The sequence below is a fragment of the Hippopotamus amphibius genome, chromosome 3 (assembly GCF_030028045.1).
Source record: "Hippopotamus amphibius kiboko isolate mHipAmp2 chromosome 3, mHipAmp2.hap2, whole genome shotgun sequence".
In the NCBI taxonomy this organism is placed as follows: domain Eukaryota; kingdom Metazoa; phylum Chordata; class Mammalia; order Artiodactyla; family Hippopotamidae; genus Hippopotamus; species Hippopotamus amphibius.
The window spans coordinates 194,732,626-194,760,498 of NC_080188.1; the positions used below are offsets into that span (position 1 = coordinate 194,732,626).

At 40.2% G+C, this 27,873-nt stretch overlaps 1 protein-coding gene across 4 annotated transcripts in view; it reads left to right on the forward strand.

The window, feature by feature from the left end:
- Window positions 1-27,873, forward strand: part of CRB1 (crumbs cell polarity complex component 1) — a 295,880-nt gene that overhangs the window by 149,140 nt on the left and 118,867 nt on the right. For 3 of the 4 annotated variants that reach the window (XM_057729774.1, XM_057729775.1, XM_057729777.1), the window contains 3 exons: window positions 10,693-10,888; window positions 13,438-13,577; window positions 18,480-18,662. In XM_057729774.1, coding sequence (XP_057585757.1) covers window positions 10,693-10,888; window positions 13,438-13,577; window positions 18,480-18,662 — 519 coding nt within the window. The remainder of the gene's footprint in view (window positions 1-10,692; window positions 10,889-13,437; window positions 13,578-18,479; window positions 18,663-27,873) is intronic. The other variant, XM_057729776.1, reaches the window with a different exon arrangement.

Below are 27,873 nucleotides of genomic sequence, written 5' to 3' on the forward strand. Positions count from 1 at the left end.
GTTATGACGTTTAAGATGGGAGGAAGTTTGGAGGAATAGCCCAGAGATGGGCTTAGAGAAAAGTGGCTGGGGAAGAGGAAGGAAGGGCGTGCCGTTTAGAGTAGGAGAGGCAGCAGGGCATTTCCACAGCAGACAAGTGCCCCAGGAAGGGTCACGAGACACAGGCGGACAGGAAGCCCTCCCCGCTCTCCGCCCTTAGGGCTGACCAAAAAAGAGCCCTCTTTCCCTTCCTAGAATGAGGTCTAGCTTCCATGAATATTCCAGAAAAATGGGGATAAAATAGAGTCAAGAACATTCTTAAACTTTCAAGAATGATAAGAGGAGGAAGGAACAGGGCAAAATATGAAAAGGATTAACAAAATGAGCAAAAAAGCATGCTTAATATTAAAAGAGGTTATTCCAGGTACGACTCTCGCTGAAAGCATAACTTACAGAAACATAAAAGATTTAGATAGCTGTAATAACAGTGATAAAATTAGTAAATTAAATAAAATAGTGCCTATTGCCCATGGGTATCTCTTGTGGTTAAGGATAGACAAGGGCCTGGAAGAGTTCAAGGGTCATGAAGACATCTGCCTAATTCCAAACCTAACCTACCCAGAGAAGCCTATTCCACTTGGTGGCAGGTGTGGCAGGCCCTCCTAAGCCCCCACAAGATGCGCAGGTCAGGCAGCGGGCATCCTCTGTGAGAGACACCGGGGGCCTGGGCGCCAACTGTGCATGGGCTCCGCACGCTGCTTTCTGGAACAGGGGGGATCTGGGCCAGAACCTGGCTCAGGACAGGCCTAATTCCTATCCTGGGCTCTTGGTGGAAACCAGGCATTTGCCAGCTACAAGCCCTGATCTACCCAACGATGTCCATTCCCCCTGAAGTCACGGCTGGCAAGAACTCACTGCCTTGCCTTAGCCAGCAGATGGTCTAGCCTGGAACCCTCCAACTGGGGCACCTGGGAGCCCTGGTTTCTGGGTAGGGAGAGGCTGGGTCCCTGGAGTGCAGTCTGGTGGGAATAATAAAGTCTTAATCATACATAATAGTAATAATCATGTGTAATAAATATTATTAACAAGAATCAAAGAATACCTCTATTTCCATATTTTGTCAAGGTTAAATTCACCACTGATAGTTATATTGATTTCATATACACTAAGAAAGAAAAATTCTGCAACTAAACTATGACACAGCACCAAGACACTGTTGATTGTAAAGTCCATAGTGGCTTCCAGAAACTAAAACTTTGAGGGTGGAACAGAGCAGTCTTGGAACTGATGAAACTTCATTGTCCTTCAGAGATGAGTCTTAGGCTTGTAAAGTCTACTTTAAGGGACTGCTTTGTAAAAGGTGTGTTAATTCTTTTTGGTATCCTTAGAAAAGGTGTGTCTAAATGCACAAGCCAGAAATCATGCCGGATAAAAATCCAAGGATGTTCCCACTGAAAAGAAAAATCCCACCTCTAATCTCTCACAGCATCTTGTGAATCATTATCACACTAGCTTGACACTATTACTCAGAACAGGAAGTCACACAGTTATAAAAGATTATAACTGATACACAGAAATCCAGACCTCTACTGTAAACCCATAGCTATAATGGAAACGTGTGCTATGTACCTCTTTGCGCTGATACTGGGTCCAGATTTGCACTGAAAACAGTTGTAACTCATGCACCATACATCATTCCTTACACAACCCATGCATAGCATATATAATTCTTATCCAAAAGGAAAATGTTGTGCACAGAGGCCTGTTAGATATCAAGTATATTGAGTGGACCCTGAAATGAGGATGATAACCCAAAGCTGAAGTGGAATGATTTCCAAGATGTGGGCTCTGCAGCTAATGAGAAATGTGATCAGAGTGGTCGGTCACTGCCGCACGGGGTGTGGTGCCCTCTCTCTCCACTGTGATGACTGGTGACAGCGTCGGTGATGAGACCTCTCCGGCTGATAACCTGTGATGTGCGTTGGCTTGCGACACAGGTAACCTTGATTTCTAACTGCGGAAAGATGCATCTTGAGCTGCAACATTTCTCAACGCTGATCAGACGTTTAGGACACAATCATTCAGAAACAGTGCTTTGTTTAGACATTTGCCAAAGCCATAAACTTGACTTTATGGCTTTAATTTTGAGTGGGCCCAGGCTTGTGGAAGCATTGAGAAGCTGCTTCCTGGCATGCCAGATTGCTTCTGGGAGAGATGGTGGGTCATTCCTTAGCTGTGACGTAATCATTCATTCACAATTCATTGAGCATTTCCTGTGTCCCAGAATTCGTGCCAAATGCTACAGGTCTCCGTGTCAAAGGACAAAGACTAGCAATTTTGTAGATAAAATTGACAAATAAGCAATTGCTGTAAAATATAATATATACTTTTATATTACAGTGGAGCAGCACTTAAGGCAGGTATAAGTGGTTCAGTACAGTTTGCAGATTATGTGATACTGGACCACAATCTTGGAGAATTTACTGGAATCAGCCATGGGAGTCGGGAGGGAGGAGAGGGCTTTACAAGTAAGGAGAACAGCTATGTGCCGTCTAGGGCCATGGGAGATGGTGGGCTGCAAGATCGTCCTTGTAGATGGCCTCAACAGAGTCCACGTCTTTTAGAAGCTTCTACAGAATTCCAAGAGTGCTTTTTCCTGGAGACAAGGAGAAGCCTTTTTAAAAATGTACATAGACAGTGGTAAAATCAGATTGGTATCTTATAAAGATCACTCTCAGAAATGTAGAGTTTGGAAGATTTGGAAGAGAGAAGCCGGTAGCAGTCAGACCGAATGAGAGATGCTGAGGGTCTGAATAAGTTTACAGCAATGAGGATGGCACCTTAGACCCATTTCTAAGAGAGCAATGACAGGATTTGATGACGAATTAGGACGTGGGAAATAACAAGTAAGATGACGATAATTCCACGAAATCTGGCATGGGTGACCCGGATGATACCCCCGTTCACTGGCAGGGATGTGTTTGCGGAGGTCAGAGAGGGTGGGCGGAGGAGAGAGAGTTTGTGTTTGGAACGGCTGAATGACGCCTGTGAGATGAGCTGGTGGAGACATCCTGTAGGTAGCTGGATTCAAAAGGGCGATCTGCCGTCGAGTTACAGACCGCTAGTGTACAGCTTCTGTGAAAGTGTCCAGGGAAAAACTGCTTCCTGCTTTCCATAAGAATGGTCAGCTGCTTCCTCCCCCACCCCTTAGCCTTTTCTCACGTGCAAGTAAATAAAATGTTTTTATTTTTTCCAATGCGCTGTTAATTCCTTGTGCTTTGCTGGAACTTTGTGCTTTTCTGATGAAACCGCTTTGCACACAACCCTTATGAAAGGGTTCCTCTCCGCGTGATCCTCAGGGCCAGCAGGGAAGTTGGCTTTCAGTGAGAAAACTCACTGCTCCTGAAAGACCGTTGTTTGGTTCATGACTCACCACGCACACCGCTCTCTTCTCGTCCTTGCAAGCCACTGTTCGCCTAATCCCGACCTTACCACTTCCTAGCTTTTTGATCTGGTTCAGATTTCTTAATGTCGCTGGGCCTCAGCTTCATCCTTAATAAAGTGGGTGTCATAGTAGCGCCTCGTGGATAATTTGTTGAAGACTAAGGAAAATCAAGTCATGCACATAAAATGCTCAGCATAGTATCTGGGGTGAATGTTGGCTGTTACCATTAAAAACAGGCACGGGTCTTTGTCTTCAGAGCCCTTGTGGGAGATAAGCAAGTAGCGAGTAAGTAAAATATAATTGTGTAAGGGCCGTGGAAGCACGGGGGGATGGAACCAGTAAGGAAATCGGGAAAGACTTCACCGAGGATGGGACATTTAACGGGAGCCTTAAAGGATGACTTCATCAGGTAGACAGGTGGCAAAGAATTTTCCAGACAGAGAGAGAGGAAGGGAGGGAAGGGAGGGAGGGCAGTGTGTCCACACTCATGAGAGGGTAGAGGTATGTGGTGGGTTCTGATAGGACTGGCATGTGAAGAGATGATAGAATTGTCATGGGAAATGAACTTGGAAACATCACAAGGGATGTTAGGTGCCAAAATAAGAATTTTCCAGTCTATACAAATCCAATTAGGAGCTATTGCACAGTTTTATGGACCAAGCTTTTGGAATTTCTTGAGCTTCTTATTTCAGTGACCTCCACCTCTACTCCACTATAGCCATACAGCAATACAACTTCAAGTTAGACCTTGTCATCATTAAAAACATCTTTACCACCAAAATTTTCACCACAGGCCGAGCTTCTCATTTCCTTGCTTCCGTTGACTCTTACCTCCTCTTTAGCAGAATCTTGGCTACCTGGCCTCTCCACACTCATGCTGTCCATCACTCCTTCCCTATCTTGCTGTCTCCTTAGCAAGCCTGGACTTCATGGGAAGATGTTTTAGTGATATGCCTGTATCATCTCTAAACGTTCTTGCCCTTGACCTGCAATTACTATTTTGCAACTTTCCAGTCCTGGAAAGCCCCATTGCTTACTTTGCTTTTTCCTAATTTAAAGCCTATTGATCCACCTCAGATATTGATTATCTAACTGTAGTTAAATACTTACTATTTATTGTTCAGCAGGTATTTATATGTCAGTTGTAGATTTTTTAAAATCAGATTTAATATAGTGGCTGCTCCAAATTTTTCCAGTTTCTAGCTCCTATACTCTCAGCATCACATCTGTATTTAACTGAGTTTAAAGCTATTCCAGATTCCCTTGCAGAGTTATCTTTGCTTCCAATTACTTTTCAAAAAAATTTTAATTCTGTCTACTCTGAGAATTTGAAGAAGGAATACAAGAAAGAACAAATGACTGTAAGTAATACCAACCTTTCACTGAGCCCTAACTACATCCAGCCTCACTAGTAGCAGCAGAGAGCAGAGCACGGTCCTGGGTGGTCTGCCTGCAAAACGCACGTTCCTCTACTCTTCTGTGATGAATGGCAGAGTAAAGAAGGAAGGAGGAAAGTAATGGTAGTAGGTACAATTTTTATAATTCTCTAACTCAACTTATAAGCACGTAATCATCTCACTTATTGGAGAAAGCATTTGGCAGCTTTTCGTGCTTCCACACGCATTCTCTGTAAAACGATTTCACTTCTACCTACTCAGGTCCTGCGTGCTTTTATCTGTTCAGCCATTCTGGGCTATGGCAGCTTGGGAACTGCGGTAGCCTGATGTGTTTCCAGAGTTCTAGAAAGAAAATGGGACACTAATGGGACTCTCCTGGTACCTCAGCAGATTCTGGGTTTCTATGAATCCCCAACTCACCTAGGATGTGGGTGAGGAGTAGGGGCCTCTACTCCAGCTGTGTTTGTGCTGTATCTTTGATCCTCGGCTTCTCTCCTTTAATCTGAAGATTGGACCAAAAACTGAACAGTTCTGCTTGTTTGAATATGCTACTCCAGTCTTTCCTATCATAGGTCTGTTTATCAATCAGGATTTGGTTGAGAATTCTACGTATATGAAGAGTTTAATATAGGAATTAAGGGCTTGTATACAGAACAGGCTACGGAATTTGTAAGCCCTTAATTCCTATATGAGGATGGAAGGTATAGATTGCAGTGATGCTTCTATAAGCCTAAGGATGTCAAAGATTGCAAGCCAACCACAGGAAACAAGGGAAAGGCCTGCAGTAGATTCTTCCTCCGAGCCCTCAGAAGGAACTTGTCCTGATGACACCTCTGTCTCAGGCTTGGAAACAGTGAAGCAGTACATTTCTGTTGTTTAAGCCACTTGGTTTCTGGTAGTTTATTACAGAAGCCCTAGCAAACTCATACAGGGTCCTTCTAGGAGCAGGGCCCTGAGTTACAGCAAAGGTCACATGCTATCAAATCCAAGAGGCTTGTCCTGTTTATACGATGGCCAGGGGGAGTCAAAGAAGTTTCCAGGAAAGATCTCCACCCAAAGCACCAAAGCTGGGGATTCCTAAAAGCTCCTAAGAAGGTGCTGCAATTCTGAAGGATCTCTGAGGAGTTTCCCACCATCCCATCCTGTAGCAGTGGAATGAGTGTCTCCAGACTCCCTGGGAAGTTGCTATGAGGCACATCTGTTCATGTGTAGGACTGATCTAGGAAATGTCTAAAGAATCTTGGCCTCTCTCCCACCTTCCAAATCCAAGTGCCCCTCATTGGCAAACTCAAACCACAAACCACTAGGAGAAGGATATTTGAGAAAATGTATTTCCTGGCATCTCTGTGATGCAGGGGAGATGGTTTTAGGAAGGGGTGAGAGCAATGCTACATGGACAATAGACTTTTCAGAGTATTTGGACTGACACTGATTGCACTTAAAGTTTGGTTGTCACTTTTCTTGGGTTCTAACATGACAGCCTTCCCCCTCAGGCAGTGGGGTCTTTTGAGGGAGGGAGGGGTAGAGGCAGGAGGGCAGGAGCATCCCTGGCCCTTCTCTTACACCTTAGGGATATGAAGTGCAGATTCGCACTGAAGTGAACTCTCCTCCCACCAGTGAATCTGATCTTTCCAAATAAATAAAAGGGAAAAAGAATGATGTAGCAAGAAAGCAGGAAGGGGAAAGAAAAGAAGGTCAAGGAGCAAGGAGCACATCGGAGGGGAGAAAGAATCAAGCCAAGAAGCCTTTGAAGAGACAGAAGGAGAGCCCTCAGAAAATGCTGTCAAGAAAACCAAGATGAGATAGAACAGCTTTTGCATTAAATTAATTATAGAAGAGGAAAGGGAGCGTTCTTAGATTATTTGCCAGGACTGTTGCTTCTCTACCAAAGGCAGTGCATCAATTTGGGAATCTCTCATCATTTTACCTTTGTTCTTAATCCGTTAACACCGAGACCTGTAGCATTTGGCACGAATTCTGGGACACAGGAAATGCTCAATGAATTGTGAATGAATGATCACGTCACAGCTAAGGAATGACCCACCATCTCTCCCAGAAGCAATCTGGCATGCCAGGAAGCAGCTTCTCAATGCTTCCACAAGCCTGGGCCCACTCAAAATTAAAGCCATAAAGTCAAGTTTGTGGCTTTGGCAAATGTCTAAACAAAACACTGTTTCTGAATGATTGTGTCCTAAACGTCTGATCAGCGTTGAGAAATGTTGCAGCCCAAGATGCATCTTTCCGCAGTTAGAAATCAAGGTTACCTGTGTCGCAAGCCAACGCACATCACAGGTTATCAGCCGGAGAGGTCTCATCACCGACGCTGTCACCAGTCATCACAGTGGAGAGAGAGGGCACCACACCCCGTGCGGCAGTGCCCGACCACTCTGATCACATTTCTCATTAGCTGCAGAGCCCACGTCTTGGAAATCATTCCACTTCAGCTTTGGGTTATCATCCTCATTTCAGGGTCCACTCAATATACTTGATATCTAACAGGCCTCTGTGCACAACATTTTCCTTTTGGATAAGAATTATATATGCTATGCATGGGTTGTGTAAGGAATGATGTATGGTGCATGAGTTACAACTGTTTTCAGTGCAAATCTGGACCCAGTATCAGCGCAAAGAGGTACATAGCACACGTTTCCATTATAGCTATGGGTTTACAGTAGAGGTCTGGATTTCTGTGTATCAGTTATAATCTTTTATAACTGTGTGACTTCCTGTTCTGAGTAATAGTGTCAAGCTAGTGTGATAATGATTCACAAGATGCTGTGAGAGATTAGAAGTGGGATTTTTCTTTTCAGTGGGAACATCCTTGGATTTTTATCCGGCATGATTTCTGGCTTGTGCGTTTAGACACACCTTTTCTAAGGATACCAAAAAGAATTAACACACCTTTTACAAAGCAGTCCCTTAAAGTAGACTTTGCAAGCCTAAGACTCATCTCTGAAGGACAATGAAGTTTCATCAGTTCCAAGACTGCTCTGTTCCACCCTCAAAGTTTTAGTTTCTGGAAGCCACTATGAACTTTACAATCAACAGTGTCTTGGTGCTGTGTCATAGTTTAGTTGCAGAATTTTTCTTTCTTAGTGTATATGAAATCAATATAACTATCCGTGGTGAATTTAACCTTGACAAAATATGGAAATAGAGGTATTCTTTGATTCTTGTTAATAATATTTATTACACATGATTATTACTATTATGTATGAGTAATACTTTATTATTCCCACCAGACTGCACTCCAGGGACCCAGCCTCTCCCTACCCAGAAACCAGGGCTCCCAGGTGCCCCAATTGGAGGGTCCCCAAGTCCAGATAGTCTGGACCACACTGTGTAGGTATGTTTCTGAAGGTCCATTAATTGTCTGTACTTAATGGCTGTATGCCTGTAGCGTAAACATCCAAATAAAAACTGAAAATCATAGTTAGTTTTCCAGATGTTTATCTCTGAAGCCAAGAATCTAGAAATATAAAACATCTGGATGACTGACTATACTTGTCACTTTTCACCCAGCTATTTTGGCATCACGCAGACATAGATCAAATCACTTTCTTCCCCGTATCAGTAGCAGTGAAAACCTGCAGTAAGAATCGCATTGTTAAGTAATACTAAGAGTAATACAAACAAATCAAATAAATCCAAAGAAATAGTTGTTTGAATTGAAATTGTATTTAAGCTATTGAATCACTTTCTTATACATGCATCAGGATCACTTTAAAGCTAAAGTATTTGAATGCCATTGCTATAAGTGGAGCTGCAGTATTTAAAATATTGGTTTATAATGTATTTCTTAAGCGTTAGGAAGTAATTTGGGTAAATAACAGATGAATATATGAATTTTGCTTGAGTTATGAAATAAAATTGTTAACAGGTTTTAAACCACTGGTTTGGTTTTATATATTAGTAGTTTTCAGCAAATATAGATGACTAAATACCAAAGGACATAATCCAAGGTATTTATGGAGAGTTGGATTGACTAGAAGGAGACAGGAATGGCAGAAACACTGTCACTTACTAGCTACAGAATACAAGCAAGTCAGTGTACCTTAAATGTGTTGGGATGAAATAAAAGAACACATGGGAGATCACCTCACACCGCACATGCATGTGGTAGGTGTGTAAGAAGAGGCAGTTGCCCTCTGAGCAGAGAGCATCATGGAAACCCACAGGGACGGACCGTTTCCTGGTGAGCAGATGCTCTCTTCGTCCTGAACGACCCGTGTCATTTTAACAGAGTGCTAATACATTATAGTTTTAGTTGCTACATATGTTTAAAAAGAATTATATAAAATGTTTTTTAAATGATACATTATTTTTATCTTTCACACATTCTTGGAAAGTAAAAAGAGGTATTCATTATTGTATTATTTTACACGGCAGAAATAAAGATACCAAAACATTGCTGAAAGGATGTTTCAGAGACAGAACGAGAACACAGGTCTCCACCGGGCAGCTCAGTGCTCCTTCACTTGGCCTTACGGATACCAAGTAAAACAGATAATGGAAGTCACTCACAGACTGCGTGAGAAACAGCCAGTCCTCAAACCATGTACCTACAACAAATCCTATTCCACAACTTTCCATCGTTACTGATATAAAATTTAAGTTCTTTTTCTTCTCAAAAAACAATCAAATTTAATATGCTGGCATCTCTCTTCACTTCCGCATTTGTAGAATCCAGTCCCCGTGTTAAATGGCAGGTGGTGTTGGAATACCCGATTGCATTTTCCACCAGGAAAGAGGGCACAAAATCAATCAAACCACTAAAAACCTCTGAGTTACTTGAAAATTCCTCCGTATCATTTTAATACATAACTTATTACCCTGGGTTATGGGCCCAGGAATGAAGATGGGCAAATATGGATGGCCCCCTCCTTGTTGTGTCTTTTAAAACCTGTGTGCAAATTTGCTTATTGTGTATCGAATACTGTTTTGACAGATTCAGTGGATAGTTTGCTACCTCAGTGTGACCACTCTTGTAAATCTTAAACTTGGTTTGCTTGGAAAATAATCTTCCCCTACTATTTGGGCGGGGGTGGGGTGTAAATACAGATTTTTTTAAATGTAACGTTACCTTAAAATGAAGTAGCTTCTAATAATACCACTAATTACGTTGCGTTTAAGTCACAAGCTGATTTTCTATTTAAAAGCAGCATTTAACGACACTATAGAAAATGTAAATATTTCTATGCAGAAGGAGCATTAAGGAAATAATTGCATATCATATTTGTATAATAAATGTTTGTGGAAAGAACAAGTACTTTTTTTTCTCTAGCAAACGCTTAGTGTACACCAGATACTATCATAAGCACTTTAGAGCACATAGTAATTGTAATAATTATCCTATGGGGTAATTATAACTATTGGTCCCATTTTTTAGGTGAAGAAACTGAGATAAGGAAAAGTTAAGGAACGTTCCCAAGGTCACACAGCTAAAACAGGCTGTGCCAAGATCCCAACCCAGGCCATTTGGCTTTGGAGTCTGAACTTTTACCCACTGTTCAATATGATGCCTAATTAAACTAAGTGTAAAAATAATTTAAAGACATTGGCCAGTCCCTTTCAGGCTTCCAACAAAAGTACAGCAAACAATTACTTTGTTCTAAAAATGACTTGTTTCCCAGGACTAAAAAACCACAAGCTGTTGTATGTGATGGTTCTTTGTAAGTAACAGCTGCTCTGCCTTGTGAACGCCCCGCAAGCATGCCAGAAAGTTAATATCAATTACAATTAAGGAGGAAAATTATTTTGGGCAACATCACGTTTGACAGGAGCTTTGGTAAATAAAGCTTTGCCAAAGAGCAAAAATGGGAACGCCTCACTAAAACTTTTCTTTTTTTCCTGTGCCGACTTTCCACACAGGTGTAAACTGTGAACTGGAAGTTGATGAATGTCAGTCCCAGCCCTGCCTCAACGGTGCAACTTGTCAGGATACTGTGGGGGCCTATTTCTGTGACTGTGCCCCTGGCTTCCTGGGTGATCGCTGTGAGCTCAGCACTGATGAGTGTGCCAGTGGGCCGTGTCTCCACGGAGGGCTGTGCGTGGACGCAGCCAACAGGTACGTCTTCTCCTGTGTTTGGGTCATTTGCTCGGAGCGCACTCGCTGGCCAGAAGCTGTTGCCCCACTCATTCTGGTGAATTTGGAGATCTCACATCCCTGGCTTAAAAGTCTCAGATTGCTTTACACTTTAAATATAAAAAAGTTGTAGCATTCACCTTTTATTAAAAAAATGCATCCTTGAGACAGGTCCTCTGTCTCAAGAGGGAGCATTTTCCAAGTCATTCTTGTAATATGACAAATGTCTTGCTTCTATCACAGAAAAGCACCAGCCTTCCAAATCTATGAAACGAGCGGAATCTATCTTCTGTATCTGTTGTAGATGCAAAAACAAAGCTGGAGATTATTCTGTACGTGAATACAAGGTTGTATTTATAAAATAACAAGCATATAAATTAAGTGGTGAAAAATAAACACTTTAGGAACTGTATGTAAACAGTGTTGGAGAATTTGGGGAATTGGGAGAATACTTTTGAGGCAGCAGAGTGAAGAGAAGTAGCCATGTAATTCTATTCCAAGTTAGAGTCTATCATTGGCTTTTCAGTAAAAACACAAACAAAACAGTAAATTACGCCCTAATATGATGCACATAATAAATTTGGGTGATGGTAGTTGAATTCATATAAAATATGTTTGGAAGAACTTTCTAAAGCTGATTTAAACCACAAGCACTGAGCTGTCAAATGCCTAAGTTTCAACAGCATTAACACTTAACAGTGTCTTGGCAGACCCTTCAGCAGCTCAGGGGACAGCAAGATAGGCGTTAACGCTCCCCCTTGACAATAAGGTGTCCAAGGTTCATGGAAGTTAGGTGACCCCCCACAAGTTCACACAGTTAATTCTTTGCAAAAGGAGGACTAGGATCCAACTCTCCTTTATTTAATAAATAAGATATCATTTATCCCAAATACGAATTTCAAAGTGCATGAGACTCAAAAGCGGTGCAATAAAAGGCGCGTGTGCTTCGAATATATCCAGGAAAATAATGTGATTTTAAACAGAGCGAGGTGGTAGAACGTTTCTTTTGTAAACTATAACCATACTCCACGTCTTGCCTGTGACTTTCAGTTACACCCCAATCTTTCTCCAGTGCCGTGAATCTTCACGCCTGGAGACAGGTAACTGGGCAGCACGTAGACAGACCAGAGAGGCAGTTTCCACACAAGCGCTCCAGACAAAAAGAGGAGGCTCTCCCAGCCATGCTTCGCTGTTTCCAGAAAGCATCAGGACAGAAGTCACACAACGCTTTTGATGCCTATGGAAATGCAAACGGAACAAGTCTGAACCTGCCAGTTTCCTCTCTTCAACTGAATGTGTGCCGTGAATAATTTTTTCTGTTGTATCCATATCTCTCGTATTACCTAAATTTCAAGATCATTGCAAGCTCAGCAAATGCAAACTGACTTTATTTTCCCACAACAAAAAATTAACACATTTGCTATGAGGTGTGTGGGAAAGGCAGAAGCTCCACCCCATGAAAGTTTCTTGCCGACAAAGGAAGATGCAAATGGAGGCTGATTCTATGAACTGAGGTCCACTAACCAGCCGTGACCATAGGGCTCTTGTCTCCGATGTCTTACACACAGTAGATTTGTAATAGGTATTTTTAATTAAATAAATGGAATAGTGAATAGAGGATTTCTAGCTAGCGAAATTATGTGTAAAAATTACAGTCATATTTGCTAATATTTATGTTTCCTTAGTAAAATCTTAATATCTGTATTGGTGGTAGATAGACACACAGTCATAACACAGCACTGTTACTCTTTATAAAATCCTAGGTGTCCTTCGCCCCAGACACTCATTTTGCGTAAGCTGAGTGTGTAAGCCCATGTTTTTGCGATACTAGATCCTGGAGAAGAGCCCATCTAAATTGAAAGCCTCTTCTTGATAAAGGGAACAACTCTCCTCGTCAGATTTGTATTTTAGGTCCGTCAGATAATCCCACTCAATCAGTGAATGATTATAAATAGCAAGACTAAAATACTCTTGTAATCTGAAAATAAGAAAACATAAGTCACAATTTATATAATGACAACTCTTCATGTGTTTTTCATAATTTATTGTTTCATGTTCCATAAGGGACCTCATTACTGGGCTCTTTATATTTAAAAAGTGCCTTGATGGCATAAATCATTCTCTACTGCCTCACAAATATGAACAACTTTGTTTGGTATTATTTAGTAGCTTTATTCAGTATTTTCTGCCCTTTGGCATGCATGTCCAGTCTTTATATGCACATTTAATTATGCCAACAACTCTGTGACAAAGGTACTATTACCTTCAATTTATGGGTGAGGAAACGGAAGTAAACAATCATGGTTTCTAAATAATTTTGATTGAAAACTATACTGTAAAATTTTAAAGATAGTAAGCTATGAATATGGAAACACTTATAGGGGCTTATAGAGATGATTCATTGAGGTTTTTGATAAGTATTAAAACCATGCCATGGGTCTGGGGTTGATGGACAAGTGAAGAGACAGGATAAGGACATTTGATCTCCATATGACCAAGAGCTGATGTGACAATTTCATTTTACTCTCCAGATACAGCTGTAACTGCATGGGTACTGGATTCACAGGGACACATTGTGAGACCCTGATGCCTCCATGTTGGTCAAAACCCTGTCACAACAATGCTACATGTGAGGACAGTGTTGACAGTTACACTTGTCACTGCTGGCCTGGTAAGTGACAAAATACCCTCCACCTTTTTTTTTTTTTTTGACTTAGAATAGCAACAAATCACTTATAGCAAATAGAAACTAAAAATTTCAGTTTAAAACCAAGTCTTTCTTCTAGTTATCATTGTTTAATTTAATTGTGTTCTTCGGTGCTGAAACCTATCTATTGCCACACTATGCATTGTCTGAAGTAGGTTACCAAGCTGCCCAAACATCAGAATCTTCTAGAAGAAACACAGAGGAAAAAAAATCAGTGGAAAGGTTGATTTCAGCATGGTCTTCATGGAGTAAATTCACTGGAAGGTGCTTCCTTTTCCTCCAAGATGTTTTCTTTGCCACCTAGAACCTATTAAAACCCATGAAACGCTATTAAAATACCAAGTGCTTGTATTATAATTCATGGAGTCAATCAAAGTGGCCGTAATGGTCCCCATAGAGGGCGTAGAATGATATTCCAGAAGTGGGCATATTCTCCTAGTCCTTTATAATGTAAGAGGCGATACAAGGTACACATACATAAACCATGACTAAAAATTACTTACACTTAAAAGGTAATTAGACTTGAGTGTAGAGGTGATACCAGAACCAGTAGGAAACAGCATGTGACGCTTGAATCAACAGGCCACCGTAAATACTGATGTTAATTTTGGCAATGAACCTGCTTAACATATTTCAACCTAATTCTTGCTAGGATTTGATTCCTAGAAGTGAAAGAGCATTTCGCCTCTCCTCTTTCTTGATGTGTTGGAAAACACTGATAAACTCGTGATTATTTAAAATCTAGTTGTTGTAAGCTTACTGGTCATCTATGTCCTCCTCCCCACTCATGTTATTGTCTAAGGAAAGGATGACCCTGTGTTTGGGAGAAGGCCCGGAGGCCGGGGTCAGTCCAGTCAGTAGCAGCTTCTGTGGAAGACACCTCACCGTCTGGGGAACATGCAACATGCTTTGTAGGTAAAAGCAAAACAAATGTGAAAGTATAGAAGGAAGTTTGGAATTCTTCTGTGGCTCAGAAATCTGTGTATCTCGTTTGTCTCCCCACTTCCAGATAATGAATAGGGCATATTTGCTATCCTTTGGTCATTGGCTCTGATCAGTAAGCAACCGTATATAACACTTGAATCAACAGGCCACCTATAACACTGAATTTTTTCCAAAACGTGTTATTCCACATTCTTGTCATCAACCGACACTCAACACTCAATCTCACTCTGGACAGAACCTCAGCCCAGAAGCAGGTGATGGAGTGGACAGCTTAGGAGCAGGACAAGTCCACCATTTGTTAACTGAGTAAACTAGGGTGAGTTACCTCTTAATTCTTAAATTTCTCATCCACAAATGAAGGATAAACAAAAAACTACTTGTAGTATCATTGTAAGGGGTAAAATTATAAAAATAGGCACATATTAGGTACTCAAAAAAAAAAAAAGGCAACAATATATTACTACATGCCAAGTTCTACACCAGGAGGTGGAAATTGTGTATGAGAGATGGTTTCTGTGCTCTAAAGGATTTGTAATGGAGTCAGGCAGTTAAGAAGAGCTGCCCCAAAAAGACCAATATGTGTTCCATTCATTCAAGCTGCACAGAATTTAGTGCCAACTATATACATGAGGGATCTGGGGATCAAAAAGACATTGTTCCTTTTTCCAAGGAGCTTAAATTCTAGCAGGGGTACAGTGTGGAAAAACTGTGTACAGTACAATTTTGAGTACAATAAGAAGCTTGAATAAATTCTGTAAAAGGGAATAAGGGGAGAAGAAGTTTAGGGATGACCTGACCAAGGAGGCACCATTTTAGAAAACTTGAAAGATCACTAAGCATATCCCAGAAATGTACCCACTAGCTGTGTGGCTCTGGCTGAGTTATTGCTCTGAGACTCAGTTTCCTCATTAATGGGTAAAGCATAAGTGACGATAACAACATCCACCTAATCGTGTGGTTGCGGAGATAAGTCCAGCAGTATAGAAGGAGCCCCCAACTCAGCCTAGACCGCAGTGGGCACTCGATAAGTGTAAACCTGACGCCCAAATTAGGAGATGGCCATTCTAGACCCTATGGCCAGCACGTAGTAGCTCATAACTTATTTAAGGATGGAAGAGAGGAAAGAAAAGAAGAGCGAAAGAAGAAAGGGCAGCAGGTGCACATGGAAAAGAGCATGTCCAGTTATGGAACTTTGAAGGATTTTTCAAAATGCTGGACTACGTAGGGCTGAGGGCAGAGGATGGCGCTGCGGACCAAGACAAGACTGAAGCCACATCACGATGCTGTTTGTCTGTCTTGCAAACCATGGGGCAGAGCAGTAACGTAATCTGCCCTGTGAATTTGAAAAGAGCTCCCTGGCACCTTATGGAAGATGATTGAGAGAAACAAGGCTACAGGCAGGGAATCTGGTAAGCGTTCTGCAGTAGTTGGAATGCGAGATAAGCCAACTGGCCAGAACAAAGACGGCAGTGGTGAGGCTGGGGGTGAGGAGATGGTGGCCACGAGAGCCCTTTAGGAAATGGAAATGATGTGGGGATTGAGAAACAGGCACCCATTTAGGATAGTTCTACTTCTGAGTTTCCTTCTTGGGTCGCTGTATGGATGGTGACTTTGCCAAGTGAGAAAACTCAGTGTCTTTGTACCTGATTCTCACAGTTATGTGTAAAGGGAAGGTTTAATGCTACAGGCCACTCTATATCTAAGAAAAGGAGGCCATTCCTTTGGATCACGAGACCACTGCCACTGAGCGTGACAGCAAGGATGCGCTGCTGGAATTGCCCAGGGTCCTCATTTCAAGGGTAGTTAATTGTAAGAAGTATCAGTCACCTTAAATGCTCGACTTAAAAGTTTTCCTGTTACCCAGAAAAGATTGGGTTTAAAAAAAAAAAAACCAGCATAATTTAAGAACCCTGTGTTCTTGACTCAGCATGTTTCTTTGTACAGAGTTTTTACAGGAAAACTTGTTAAAACTATTGAATGTAGCCTTGACTGAAGGAATCTATTTACACACATGGTTAAAGGGAACAGCAAACAGAATCCCCACAGGGCCCCGGCGGTGGGGACAGGACTGGTAGCACCATAAATCAGAATGAGCCTAATGTTCAGGATTTATGAAGGTTCTAAATTACTTCCTAACCTGGCCTGTGTATGAGTCTTGAAACTGAGAATGAGAAGAAAATTGAACATAGAACTTTCTTTAGTAAGTCGACTGTAGCGCAAGTGTATAAAAACTTGTGAAAACCATTACTTAGTAAATATTTGTAGATTTTTAAGTATGAAATAAAAGCACTTAAAAAGTAGACATTCAGGCTTTAGAGACTGCGGGTTCTGGGGTGGGGAGGGTCACTGCAAAGGATTGTGGGACCTTGATCTGACATGTGCTTTCAGTTTGCTTTTCAACTTTGTTTCTTCTTCAGACCGTTGAGAAAGACCCCGGGGTCAAATGTGACAAAAGTATTATATTGTTGAGGAACAGAATTTATGTTGTGGTTATGATTTGACATAGGACCTCATTCAGGTTTTTATTAAAATTACAAAATAAGCGTTCATATCATGTTCTCATTATCTGCTTATTAAGAGTTCGTCAATTCTCTAGTTATTTGCTAAGCTGGGATTATCATCTAAATTGTTGCTTAGAAGCATTTGAATCTCATTTGAGGCACTGATTGAAGGCCTAGGACCCAGGTGTTGCTCAGTCCTGGCGTGCGGAATGAAAAAACAGTCTCTGCTTTTGTGGCGCTTACAGCCTGTTGAGGGAGACAACTGCATAAATACATGAAAGCTATATACATAAATAAATTTAAAAAGATAACTATAAAAATAAGGGCATAATAACAATCATTGTAAGACAAGGAAAGGAAAGAATTGCATATATGAGAGAAATCAAAAGGATCTTATTCAGGTCTGTCCATGAGGAAAAGACATTCTGAGAACGTAATAAAAGATCGCGTCTGAGAATTTCGAGTTATCCAAGCACAGTCTTGGAGGAAGGTTTTCTCGGAGAACGAACAGTGTTGTAAAGGCCCTGGGGTAGAAAACATTCTAGGGACAGGAATGCAGAGATGGGAATGGGGCCAGATAATAAAAGGCCATTTGGGTTAAGGATTTTAAACTTTATTCTGTGTGAAAAGGGAAACCACTGAATGGTTTTAAAGTAAAGCAATATCATGATTTGATTTATAACTTTCACAACTTTGGATTGTAAACATGGATAGATTGTGCAAGGGTGTGAAAAATGCAAGCTGCAGACAGATGCTTGCAGTCCAATTGCAGTTATGTCAACACACACAATAAATATCTACACACGTAGTTTTAACAGGTGCACATGTATGTAAAACCAGAGGAGTAGTTCTGGTAGGGACTTGCTTTTACATTTAATAGTCAAATGTTTTATGAAGTACTAAATCATTCATATTTTATTGTTTTTATTCTTGTCCCTAATAAAATGACCCAGATAAATCCATTCAAGTACAAAACAATTTTTTATTCTGTCTCACTGAGTGTAAAGAAGTAATCATTTACCTTGACTTTGGGTTTTAAGAAGAGAATTTAGGGTTGCTATGTGGATTCTGCTGACTTTACAGCTATTCTCTGGAAAAATATAACATTTTTTTTCTTGCTTAACATTCAAACCATTGGAATATTTGAGGAATTGGAACCTAGTTAAAATGTCCAGGTTAAATCAAGGTTATCCTGAATTCTCTTGTTCATCCAGTCTTTGTTAAAAGAATAGGAGTGATCCCATTGTAACTATTACTCATGTTTGAGGAAGCCTCTCTTACCAGATCCCCTTGCCAGCTCCTTGAGGGAGGTCCAGCACCTGTTTAACTGGTGCCCGCGAGTGGCCAGCCTCCGGTCAGGCACACGCTCTGTGGTTGAGGGGCTTTGACTCAGTGGCTGCTCTGCACGTTTCTCCCGCAGGGTACACAGGGGCCCAGTGTGAGACTGACATGGACGAGTGCAGCAGTGGCCCCTGCCAGTCTGACGGGGAATGCGTGGAGCTGTCCGCAGGGAAGGCACATGGGCGCCTCACGCAGCTGCTGTCCGCATCCCGCCGCCGGGAAGCCTCGGGTTACATCTGCATCTGCCCACCTGGACTCACAGGTGAGGCCCAGGGCAGGGGAGGTGCCTTGACTTTGTAGCACGTGACAGCAGATCATGCATTCAGCCAAAGGGTGTGTGCGCCGTGAGGGCTGTGTCTGTAACCTCTGTTGCTGTGGTGCAAAGGGTCCCCCTTGTGGGCCTGAAAATACCTCATTTCACAAGTCATAATTCCTCAGATCATGAGAAAAATAGTGATAGAAGAGGGGTACAGAAAAGGGAAATACTCGTATACATGATCTTGGGAACTAGGAGCCAACTCAAATTCTTCACCTTATGAGCAGAAAACGTTGGAATTTTTATGTCATTAAATTTCATAATGATGTTACATTTTGTTATTCAAATTTGCTTTAAAAAATTAACCTACTTGTTTATATTTACCCTGAGAACAATTATCTAGCCTCAAGTAATCAATTACTCTATAGCTAAAGTTGTTCCCTATATCAGTTTTAAATGATTCTGTCTGGTTCTACCGCAGTCTTACTCTAAAACCCAGAGGAAATTTGCATGTATGTTTTCCAGTGAATGGTTGTGTTTATGTCTGCGCCCATTTCTGAAAATTTTCAGAAGTTTGGTGACAGTCCCACATTTGGTAATGAGTAGCAACTTACCTACACCTGCATAGATACCACTGAGAAAACATGACAACCTAGATTTCTATCTTATTTCTCAGTAGATCCAGTGATAGCGAAGGGAAATATTTCAGCTCCTATTGGGGATTTCTGAGAAAAGAAAACAAGGAATAAGAGAAAGGGGGGAGGGGCCTATTTGTGCTCAGTATCCCCTTTCTCGTAAGGCTTCAGTTTTCACGTGTAACGACCTTTGATTCGTGGCCGTGGTTGCTGTGAGGTTGCTGTAGAAGATTTCCTCATGCACAGTCCCCTCTGTGACAACACACAGGAGAGAAGCCTCTCCAGTGTCAGTGTCAGGATAAGTACTATTTTTCCTGAATGGCTTCTAGCCCGCATGCTTTTTCCCTTAGTGAACGATGTGCAAATAAATCTTGATAAATGAAAAAAACCATGAAATAAATCTTGCAATACATCACATTTCCCAATAATGTAAGATGCTAGAAATCTTATAGGTAAAAGTGGGTTCTACAAGGATATAGGTTTTTCTGGAATACATTTCTGTATTTACCCCACCTCTGAGATTATTTAAATTTCCTGTTTCTGTTTCTTACAGTTGCCTTTTTTTTTTTTCCTTCTTATTTTTTTCTGAATTGTTTGATCTTGGTATTGTGTAAGTATTTTTGTCAGCTACTTTAAATCCCTCTTGGAACAAAGTAAGGGAGGTACAAATTTTTTTATTGGGTTTAGGGATATAAAGAAGAGATTCTATCAAAGTCAGAGGCCATTGCTAATGTTGCCTTATCAGATAAAAGAACATGGTTGACCAGTGAATCTGCAGGTCCAAAGAGGAGAGCCAGTGAAATGTTCCAGGGAAGTGTGTTGGCCTTAATTTCTGAAGAGCAGCCAAGAATGACCATGTGAGTTAAGAAGTCCTGGGCTGCCCCAAGTATGGCTTAATGAAATTGCTTATTTTCCACTCTTATGAATTCCAAAAATGGGTTCTCATAATCAATTGTCCTTCAAATGGAGATTCAGGGTCACAGGTTCTTCTCTTTTTTTTTTTTTTTCCATCTTCAAAATGTGGTTTCCAAGTACACCATGCTCTTTTTGCAGCAAGCAACTGGTGGAGGAAAGAAAACGGGGATGTGGCATCTAGAAAGTTTTTGTGGCCCTAAAAATGGTGACTATGTCTTCTACTCAAATTTAGTTTTAGGACCCCATTTAACTGCAGCAGAGACTGAGAAATCTAGTTTTTTGGTGGACCTAAAATAAAGAAAATGGCTTCATGAACAGTTATCCATTTTGTCTTCTCATTCTTTTGACATTTTCTTTGGCAAAGCAGAAGATTTTAATTTTAGTGAATTTTATCAATTATTCCTTTCATAGATCATGGCTTCTGTCTTGTATCTGAAAAGTCAACTTACCCAAGGTTACCTATGAATAGGTTTTCTCCTATGTTATCTTCTAGGTGTTTTGTAGTTTTGCATTTTATATTTAGGTCTGTGATACATTTCGAGTTAATTTTTGTGAAGGGAGTAAAGTCTGTGTCTAGGTTCTTTTTTCTGCTTGGGACCATCCAGTTGTTTACCACCATTTATTGAAAAGACTATCTTTGTTGTGTTAAATTGCCTCTGCTCCTTTGTCAATGACCAGTTGACTATATTTACATGAATCTGACTGTGGGCTCTCTATTCTGTTCTATTTATCTATTTGTCTATTCTTTTGCCTGCACCACACTGTCTTGATTATTGTCTTGAAGTCTTGAAGTTGGATAGTGTCAGTCCAACAAATGTGTTCTTCTCCTTCAATATTGTGTTGGCTATTCTGGGTCTTTTGCCCCTCCATATAAATTTAGGATCAGTCTGTTGATATCTATGTAATAACTTGCTGGGATTTTGGTTGAGATTTCATTTAATCTATACACAAAGTTGGGAAAAAATGACATCTTGACAATATTGTCTTCCCATCCATGAACGGGGAATATTGATGCAGTTATTTAGTTCTTTGATATCTTTCATCAGGGTTTTATAGTTTTACTCATATAACCTGTTTTGTTAGATTTATACCTAAGTGTTTCATTTTTTGGGTACTGATGTAAATGGTATTGTGTTGTTAATTTTAAATTCTACTTGTTCATTGCTGTTATGTAGGAAAGCAATTGACTGTAGTATATTATATTAACCTTGTACTCTGCAACTTTGCTATAATCATTTATTAGTTCCAGGAGATTTTTTTGTCACTTCTTTCATATTTTCTACATAAACAATCATGCTCCTGCCTTTTAATTTAAAAAAATTAACATTTGCATGGTAGGACTTTTTTCATCCTTATATTTTCAACTTACTTGTCATTGAATTTGAAGTGATTTCTTCTAAATGGCATACTAAAAAGCATATGATTGGGTCATGCTTTTTTAAAAGTATTCTGTCAATCATCTCTGCCTTTTAATTGATATATTTAGACCACTTACCTTTAAATAATTATTGATATATTAGGGGTAAACTCTGTCATTTTATTATTTGTTTTCTGTTTGATTTCTTTGTTTCTCTTTCCTTACCTTCCTGTGGGTTACTTGACCATTTTTTAGGCTTTCATCTTGATTTATTTACAGTATTTTCAGATATATTGTATTGTGCAGTTTTCATAGCGGTTGTTCTGGGTATTACAATATACACATGTAACTCATCGTAGCCTATTGGTATTAACATTTTACAATTTTGGGTGAAGTGGAGGAAAACTCTATTTCCATTTAGGTCCCTTTATCTTCCCCACTTTAAAATATCATTGTCTTGAGGATAAGATGGTATTATAATTCTTATTTTAATCATTACATATGATTTAGAAAACTGATGAAGAGAAGGGTGTTCTATTATATTTACCTGCCCTCTCCACTGTTCTTTCTTTCTGCCTTTTGCCTCAAGATTTTTACTCTACTGTTTCCATTCTGTTTAAAGAACTTCCTTTAGCCTTTCTTTAAGAGTAGGTGTGCTAGTGACAATTCTTTTAGTTTTTCTTTATGTGAGAAATCTTTATTGCCTATTTATTCCTGAAGTATAGTTTATTGAACATAGAATTCATGGTTGACAGTTCTTTTCTTTCAGCATTTGAAAAATTTTACATCGCTTCCTTCTGCACTCCATGGTTTCAAATGAGAAATCTGATGTCATTGAAATTGGTGTTCCCCTGAAGGTAGCATGAGCTTTCTCTGGCTGCTTGTAGAGAAAACATGTGGTAATGATAACACCTCCAACTCTGTCTTTAGTTTTCATAATTTTATTTATGATGTGTCTTGGTGTCATTTTATTTGGATTTTTCCTATTTGGAATTCACTCAGCTTTTCAAATCTGTGGATTTATGTCTTTTGCCAAATTTAGGATGTCTTTAGCCAAGTTTTCCTTTAAATGCTCCTTCAGCCCTACTCTTTCTTCTCCTGCAACTCTGGTAATATGTTTTGCGTTTTTTACTATTTTTCCACAGATTCCTAAGATTCTGTTCATTTTTTTCTCTTTTTTGTTTAGAATGGATAAATTCTATTGATCTGCCCTCAAATTCACAAATTTTATTCTCTTCCATCTCCTCTCTACTATTGTGCCCATCCAGAGAATTGATTATTTCTCCTATTTTATTTCCCAGTTTTATAATTTCCATTTTTTGTAACATCTAATTCTTTGCTGATATTTTCTATTTTTCCTTTTATCTCAAGAGAATTTGTAATTGCTTATTAAATCATTTTATGAGGCTACTTTAAATCTTTGTCAGATAATTCCAAAATCTGATTCAGCTCAGACTGAGTTGATGACATCAATTCATCTTCTTTTCTTACTCAAGTTGTGGTTTTTCTGATTCTTGATATCAAGAATTTTTTCATCAAGATTTTTCAGTTGTATCCAGGACATTTTGGATATTATGTTAGGAAACTATTAGTCTTATTTGAATTTTTAAAAGTTTGGCAGGCAGTCACCTTTTAGTTTTTGGCAAACATGCCATAGCCCACTTTTGTGGGCTATATAGGTATAATAATCAGTGAGCTTTCAGACTCACGGCAGTGTTGTTTTAGTCTGCTTGGTGTATTTGGTGCCACTGATCTCTGCTGATGATATAAATGACACAGTTTGCTTTTTGCAAGCTATACATTTTTGCAGTTCTGTCACTTTTTAGATTAAAATAAATTTCCATCATGATGAAAAATATAATTGTGAATAATAGATTTAATGACCAAGCTCCATTCAAAGAAACCATTAGAGTTGTTAAACATAGCTACAAACATTTCCACTTTTTAAATTATAATTAAGGATGTAGTTATTACTCTTTACTACATGTACACTTACCTCCTATATTGAAAATGGTGTGGTTGCATAGTTAATGCAATTTTTTAGCTTTTTATACTGTAAAAAGTGAACTATACAAGGGTTGAAATGAACTGAGAGTGCCTGAAGACAGTACTCAGAAAGATAGAAATACAGAGATCTTAAGGCCGTGGAAAATGGGAAACAGAGAGAACATGGGTAAAAGGGGGCAGAGAATCCTAATGGGAGGAACCAAGCCCCTCTGAAGAGGGACCAGCTTTTACCAGGGTTTCTTCTGGGACTTTCAACAGGTAAAGCAAGTTGAACGCAGAGAAACCAGAAGTCTTATTCAATAAGATGACTGAGGAAAGTCTGAAGATCCATTTAGGCACTTTAATGATCAGAATTGAAACTTGGAAACTCATGAGTCCAGATGCAATAATGGTTACTTTTCTCTAATTATCTCAAAATCATTAAAAAATATTCTTTGGCAAAATATCCTCACATACTGCCACAGCCATGCTGTGCCTATAGCTGCAATGCTCCACCTGAAATGAGAATGGTGCATGAACACTTGATTTAAAGTCTATGCATTTACTTAAACCCACGTATTTGCAGAATTTTAATGGTAAACTAAATAAATCTATTATTGGAGAAGGGCTGTAGTTGAAAAACACTGTTCAGTCCAGCCCAAAACTGTAAATTATCTTTATTTTGTATGACCGTCCTTGACCGCTACTAGAAGGAATGTTGGCTGCTTCTTTCTATCATGTTTTAACTTTTCACTTTGGGGCACTGGACTCAGTTCTAGGGATATAATGATGAAAATACGTGGTCTCTTCCCAAAGGAAAGTGAAAGAGCAGGAGGAAAAATGTGCACAAGAATACAAGACAATACGATAACTGCCACAGTGTCACCATAAAAAGGTACACCCAGAGAAATCGGGAAAGAGGAACTATTTATGCTATTTATGCCAGATAGAATTTAGTGGAAATTATAAGAATCCAAATGACTTGGTAGTTTTTTAATACAAATGGTCATATTACTTCTAAAAATTAAGAAAGGATCTCATGACCTGTGTGCTTACCCTTGAAGCATCGTGTTCTAACCAACCAAGCTAAATTGGAAACAATTGACTCATGTTTTTAATGTGAACATTTTGTTTCTGTTTATCAAAATGTGGTAGTGATAATACCTTTAACAAGTTTCCCAACTGCTCATAAGCCAAGTCCAATTTCCAGCTCTAACTTTCACTCACCAGCTCCAATTAGCATTTACTCCAACGAAAAGCAACACCATGGCTGGTCTCTGGAATGGTTCCTTGTTGCCTCTGAGGCTGGAATTTTATTATGCTTCACCCATCTGCTCTGTGCATGGGAAGAACTGAGCAGTGCAGCAGGGGATCCTATGAAGTCCTGGCTTCAAACCTCAGGCAGAAATAGCGGGCTTCTCAACAATAAACACCCCGATGAGAGCCACCTGGCAAAGTGACTGCACATGGGGTCTCTCGTTCTCAGGTTCATCTGCCTCAAGCACAATGTTGCTAAAAATGAAGTGCTCACTTTTCCTTAAAAGTTAAATCCTGTCATCCTACCTAGATCCATCCAAAATAGACACATAGGGCTGAACATGTAACATTGAAAGATTCCTGTATTCGTGAAGCAATGAAGCAAACATATGGGACAGTCAGCACTCCTGCCTACAGAGAAATCTTCCATAGCATTTGTTCATGTGTTGTTTTAGGCTCACTGCTCTTAGAGATGCATTTTTCCTTACTTATAATTTCAAGTTTGAGAGTATAGATCCTAAATTACTTGAACAGATATTAGATACACATGTAAAGCTGAAACTCTTAAAAGAGCAAACTTTGCTTCCAGCCTTATTTACTTAATAAGATGCTTATTAATATTTTCAATAGATTCATCCAATTCATTTACCTTTGCTTTTACTATGAATATTAATGTCTATAAACAAAGTCTTTATAGTGCATATGAGCACATGTCTGCTTGTGCTACTTTTGATTTTGCTCTCTTGGCTACAACAATTAGGAAAGGTGTGTCACCTCCTTGAACTTAGAATGACTTTGGAAATCATGTTCGTTATGCTTACTACCTACTATCTCGATATTATATGTAGTAGGGAAATTTAGCAGTCATGCATAGGAAGATCAAATGCAGACTGGACATAGAGATGGCATGTCTGTGAGACCCTCAGGACAAAGACAGGTAAACAACGGCTTCATGGTGTGGCTGCTTTATTAGGTTAGCATTATTTTGTTGACCTAACATCAAACAAGGTAAGGAAAAGCTCTCAGATTGATAATCAGCAGACAGCTGTCCATTCTCCAAATCAAGTATTCTGGCCAACATGTATTAGGAAAAGAAAACAGTTTTCTAAAACAAAAGAATAAAACCATTGCAACTCCTTCACTGAGGAATTCATAATTAAATTCTCAATAATCCACATGGTCATGCCACAGGCACTGTTTTTGCGACCTGGATTCTATTTTTGTGTGATAGATGTGGGCCACTACCATTTATAAGAGCTGTAAGGGAAGTAACATTCTCTAGTAATAACCAGGTGTTGTTACAGCGAGGACTTGAAACAGATGTTCAGAGAAGAGGCTGAAGATACTAGGAACTGTGCTTACAGAGCCCACACGGCAAGCCTTCATGTAACCCAGCCAGCTGCGTGTTTGCTGCTTGTGAGGACGGCCATCTGGAAATCCCATCCTGTTTCTTGCTACTCAAGATCCCCCAAAGTTTCTTTAAGCATGCTAATCTTTAGAAAGAACAATACTAGTGACCTCTGCCTGACCTAATTATAGGTTATAGCTTTTTTACCAAAGTCCACCGCTGTGGTTGTTTATTCAGAAAGTCTGCCTTCTGACAGTAACACAGAAGATACTTCCGAAGCACCTTCTCTCCCACCCCATCCACCTCCCTAACCACCTCCACATGTGCATTTGTCTGGAACTTTACTCCAGCCCTGAGCAGCTCAGGTCCCAGGCCTCTGGAAAGTATCCAAAACCTTAGATCAACCAGATCTCTTACTAAAGGGTTGGATCTCTTCTTCCTATGAAAGGTTTTGTTATACCTGCTCTTGGTAAAAACCACCCCTCCTTCCATAGTGGGCCTCTTCACCTCTCCCTAGTTAGTACTTAAGCAACTATTCTTGAAAAGGCCGAAATAGGAGTTGATTATAACTTCCTCTGAAGTACATCAGAAATGATCTCACCGTGACTTAAGGATCAGCTTACCTCCGTCACAGACATCCCAGCCCCTCAGTTCTCCTCATCCAGGCCCATTAGGCCCTGGTCCCTGATGCCAAAACGCTCTGTCCATTGCCTAATTTCACCTGATTTCCCATCCTTTTCTGAACTGCCCACTATATGCTAAAGATCTCAGAATGTATTATAAACTCAATTATCACTCTCCTTAAGCCCCTTTTCAAACATTTCTTTCATCTACATGCTTCAGCTATAATCTGGCTATATTCTCAGGATACTATTCTTCTGCAACCCTCTCAGATGGTAGTTGTTTTTTATTCTTCTCCCAAATCCCATGTTCAACTGGTCTCCGAAGTCAACTCAATGTCCTTTTCACTCTATTTCTACCTCTAAACAGCTGCTCCTCCCTCTTCATTCAAATCCCCAACTCGTGTGGAAGCACGTCTCTTCACATACAAAGCCACCAACTGCTCTCCTCATTGCGATCCTCCTCCCATCCTCTGGTACCTTCACCTTAGTCATTGAAGACTTCAGTATCTTACTCCGCTCATCATTCTTGGAGACACCCATGTGGAATATCCCTGCAAACATTATTTCCCAGTCATTTGACCTTGTTATTTCCAAATGACTCTGACGGCCACCGGGCAACTTCTACCCACTTCTGTGGCCACAATCTAGACCTTATTGTCACCAATAACTCACTAAAAACCTCACTTCCCATCATTCTATTCTCTGACCATAACCTCCACTTTTCCAGTTCACTTACACGCCAGCACTTCTTTTCATTGCGCCTAGTCAATTGTTCCAACCAATTTTTTATTCACTGCCGCACCCCCTGTCTCAGCTAAGACTTCATGGTCTAACACTCCAACTATTTCCTTGCGTATAACCTCAGCTCCCCGATCCTGTCTCTCTCTGCTGTACTTACCTGGCAAAAGTACACGTGTAATTAAACCTCACACTTCATCTTCTCCACAGCTACGGGCAACGTGACTGAGGCTGGAGAAAGCCTCACAACTCACACACTTAACTCATGAGTGTCACTGTAAATCTATGACTGCAGATTTCAAGGAGACTCCTAGCCCTTAGGCAACACTCCTTTTCGAGTTCTGCTTCCCAAGATCAC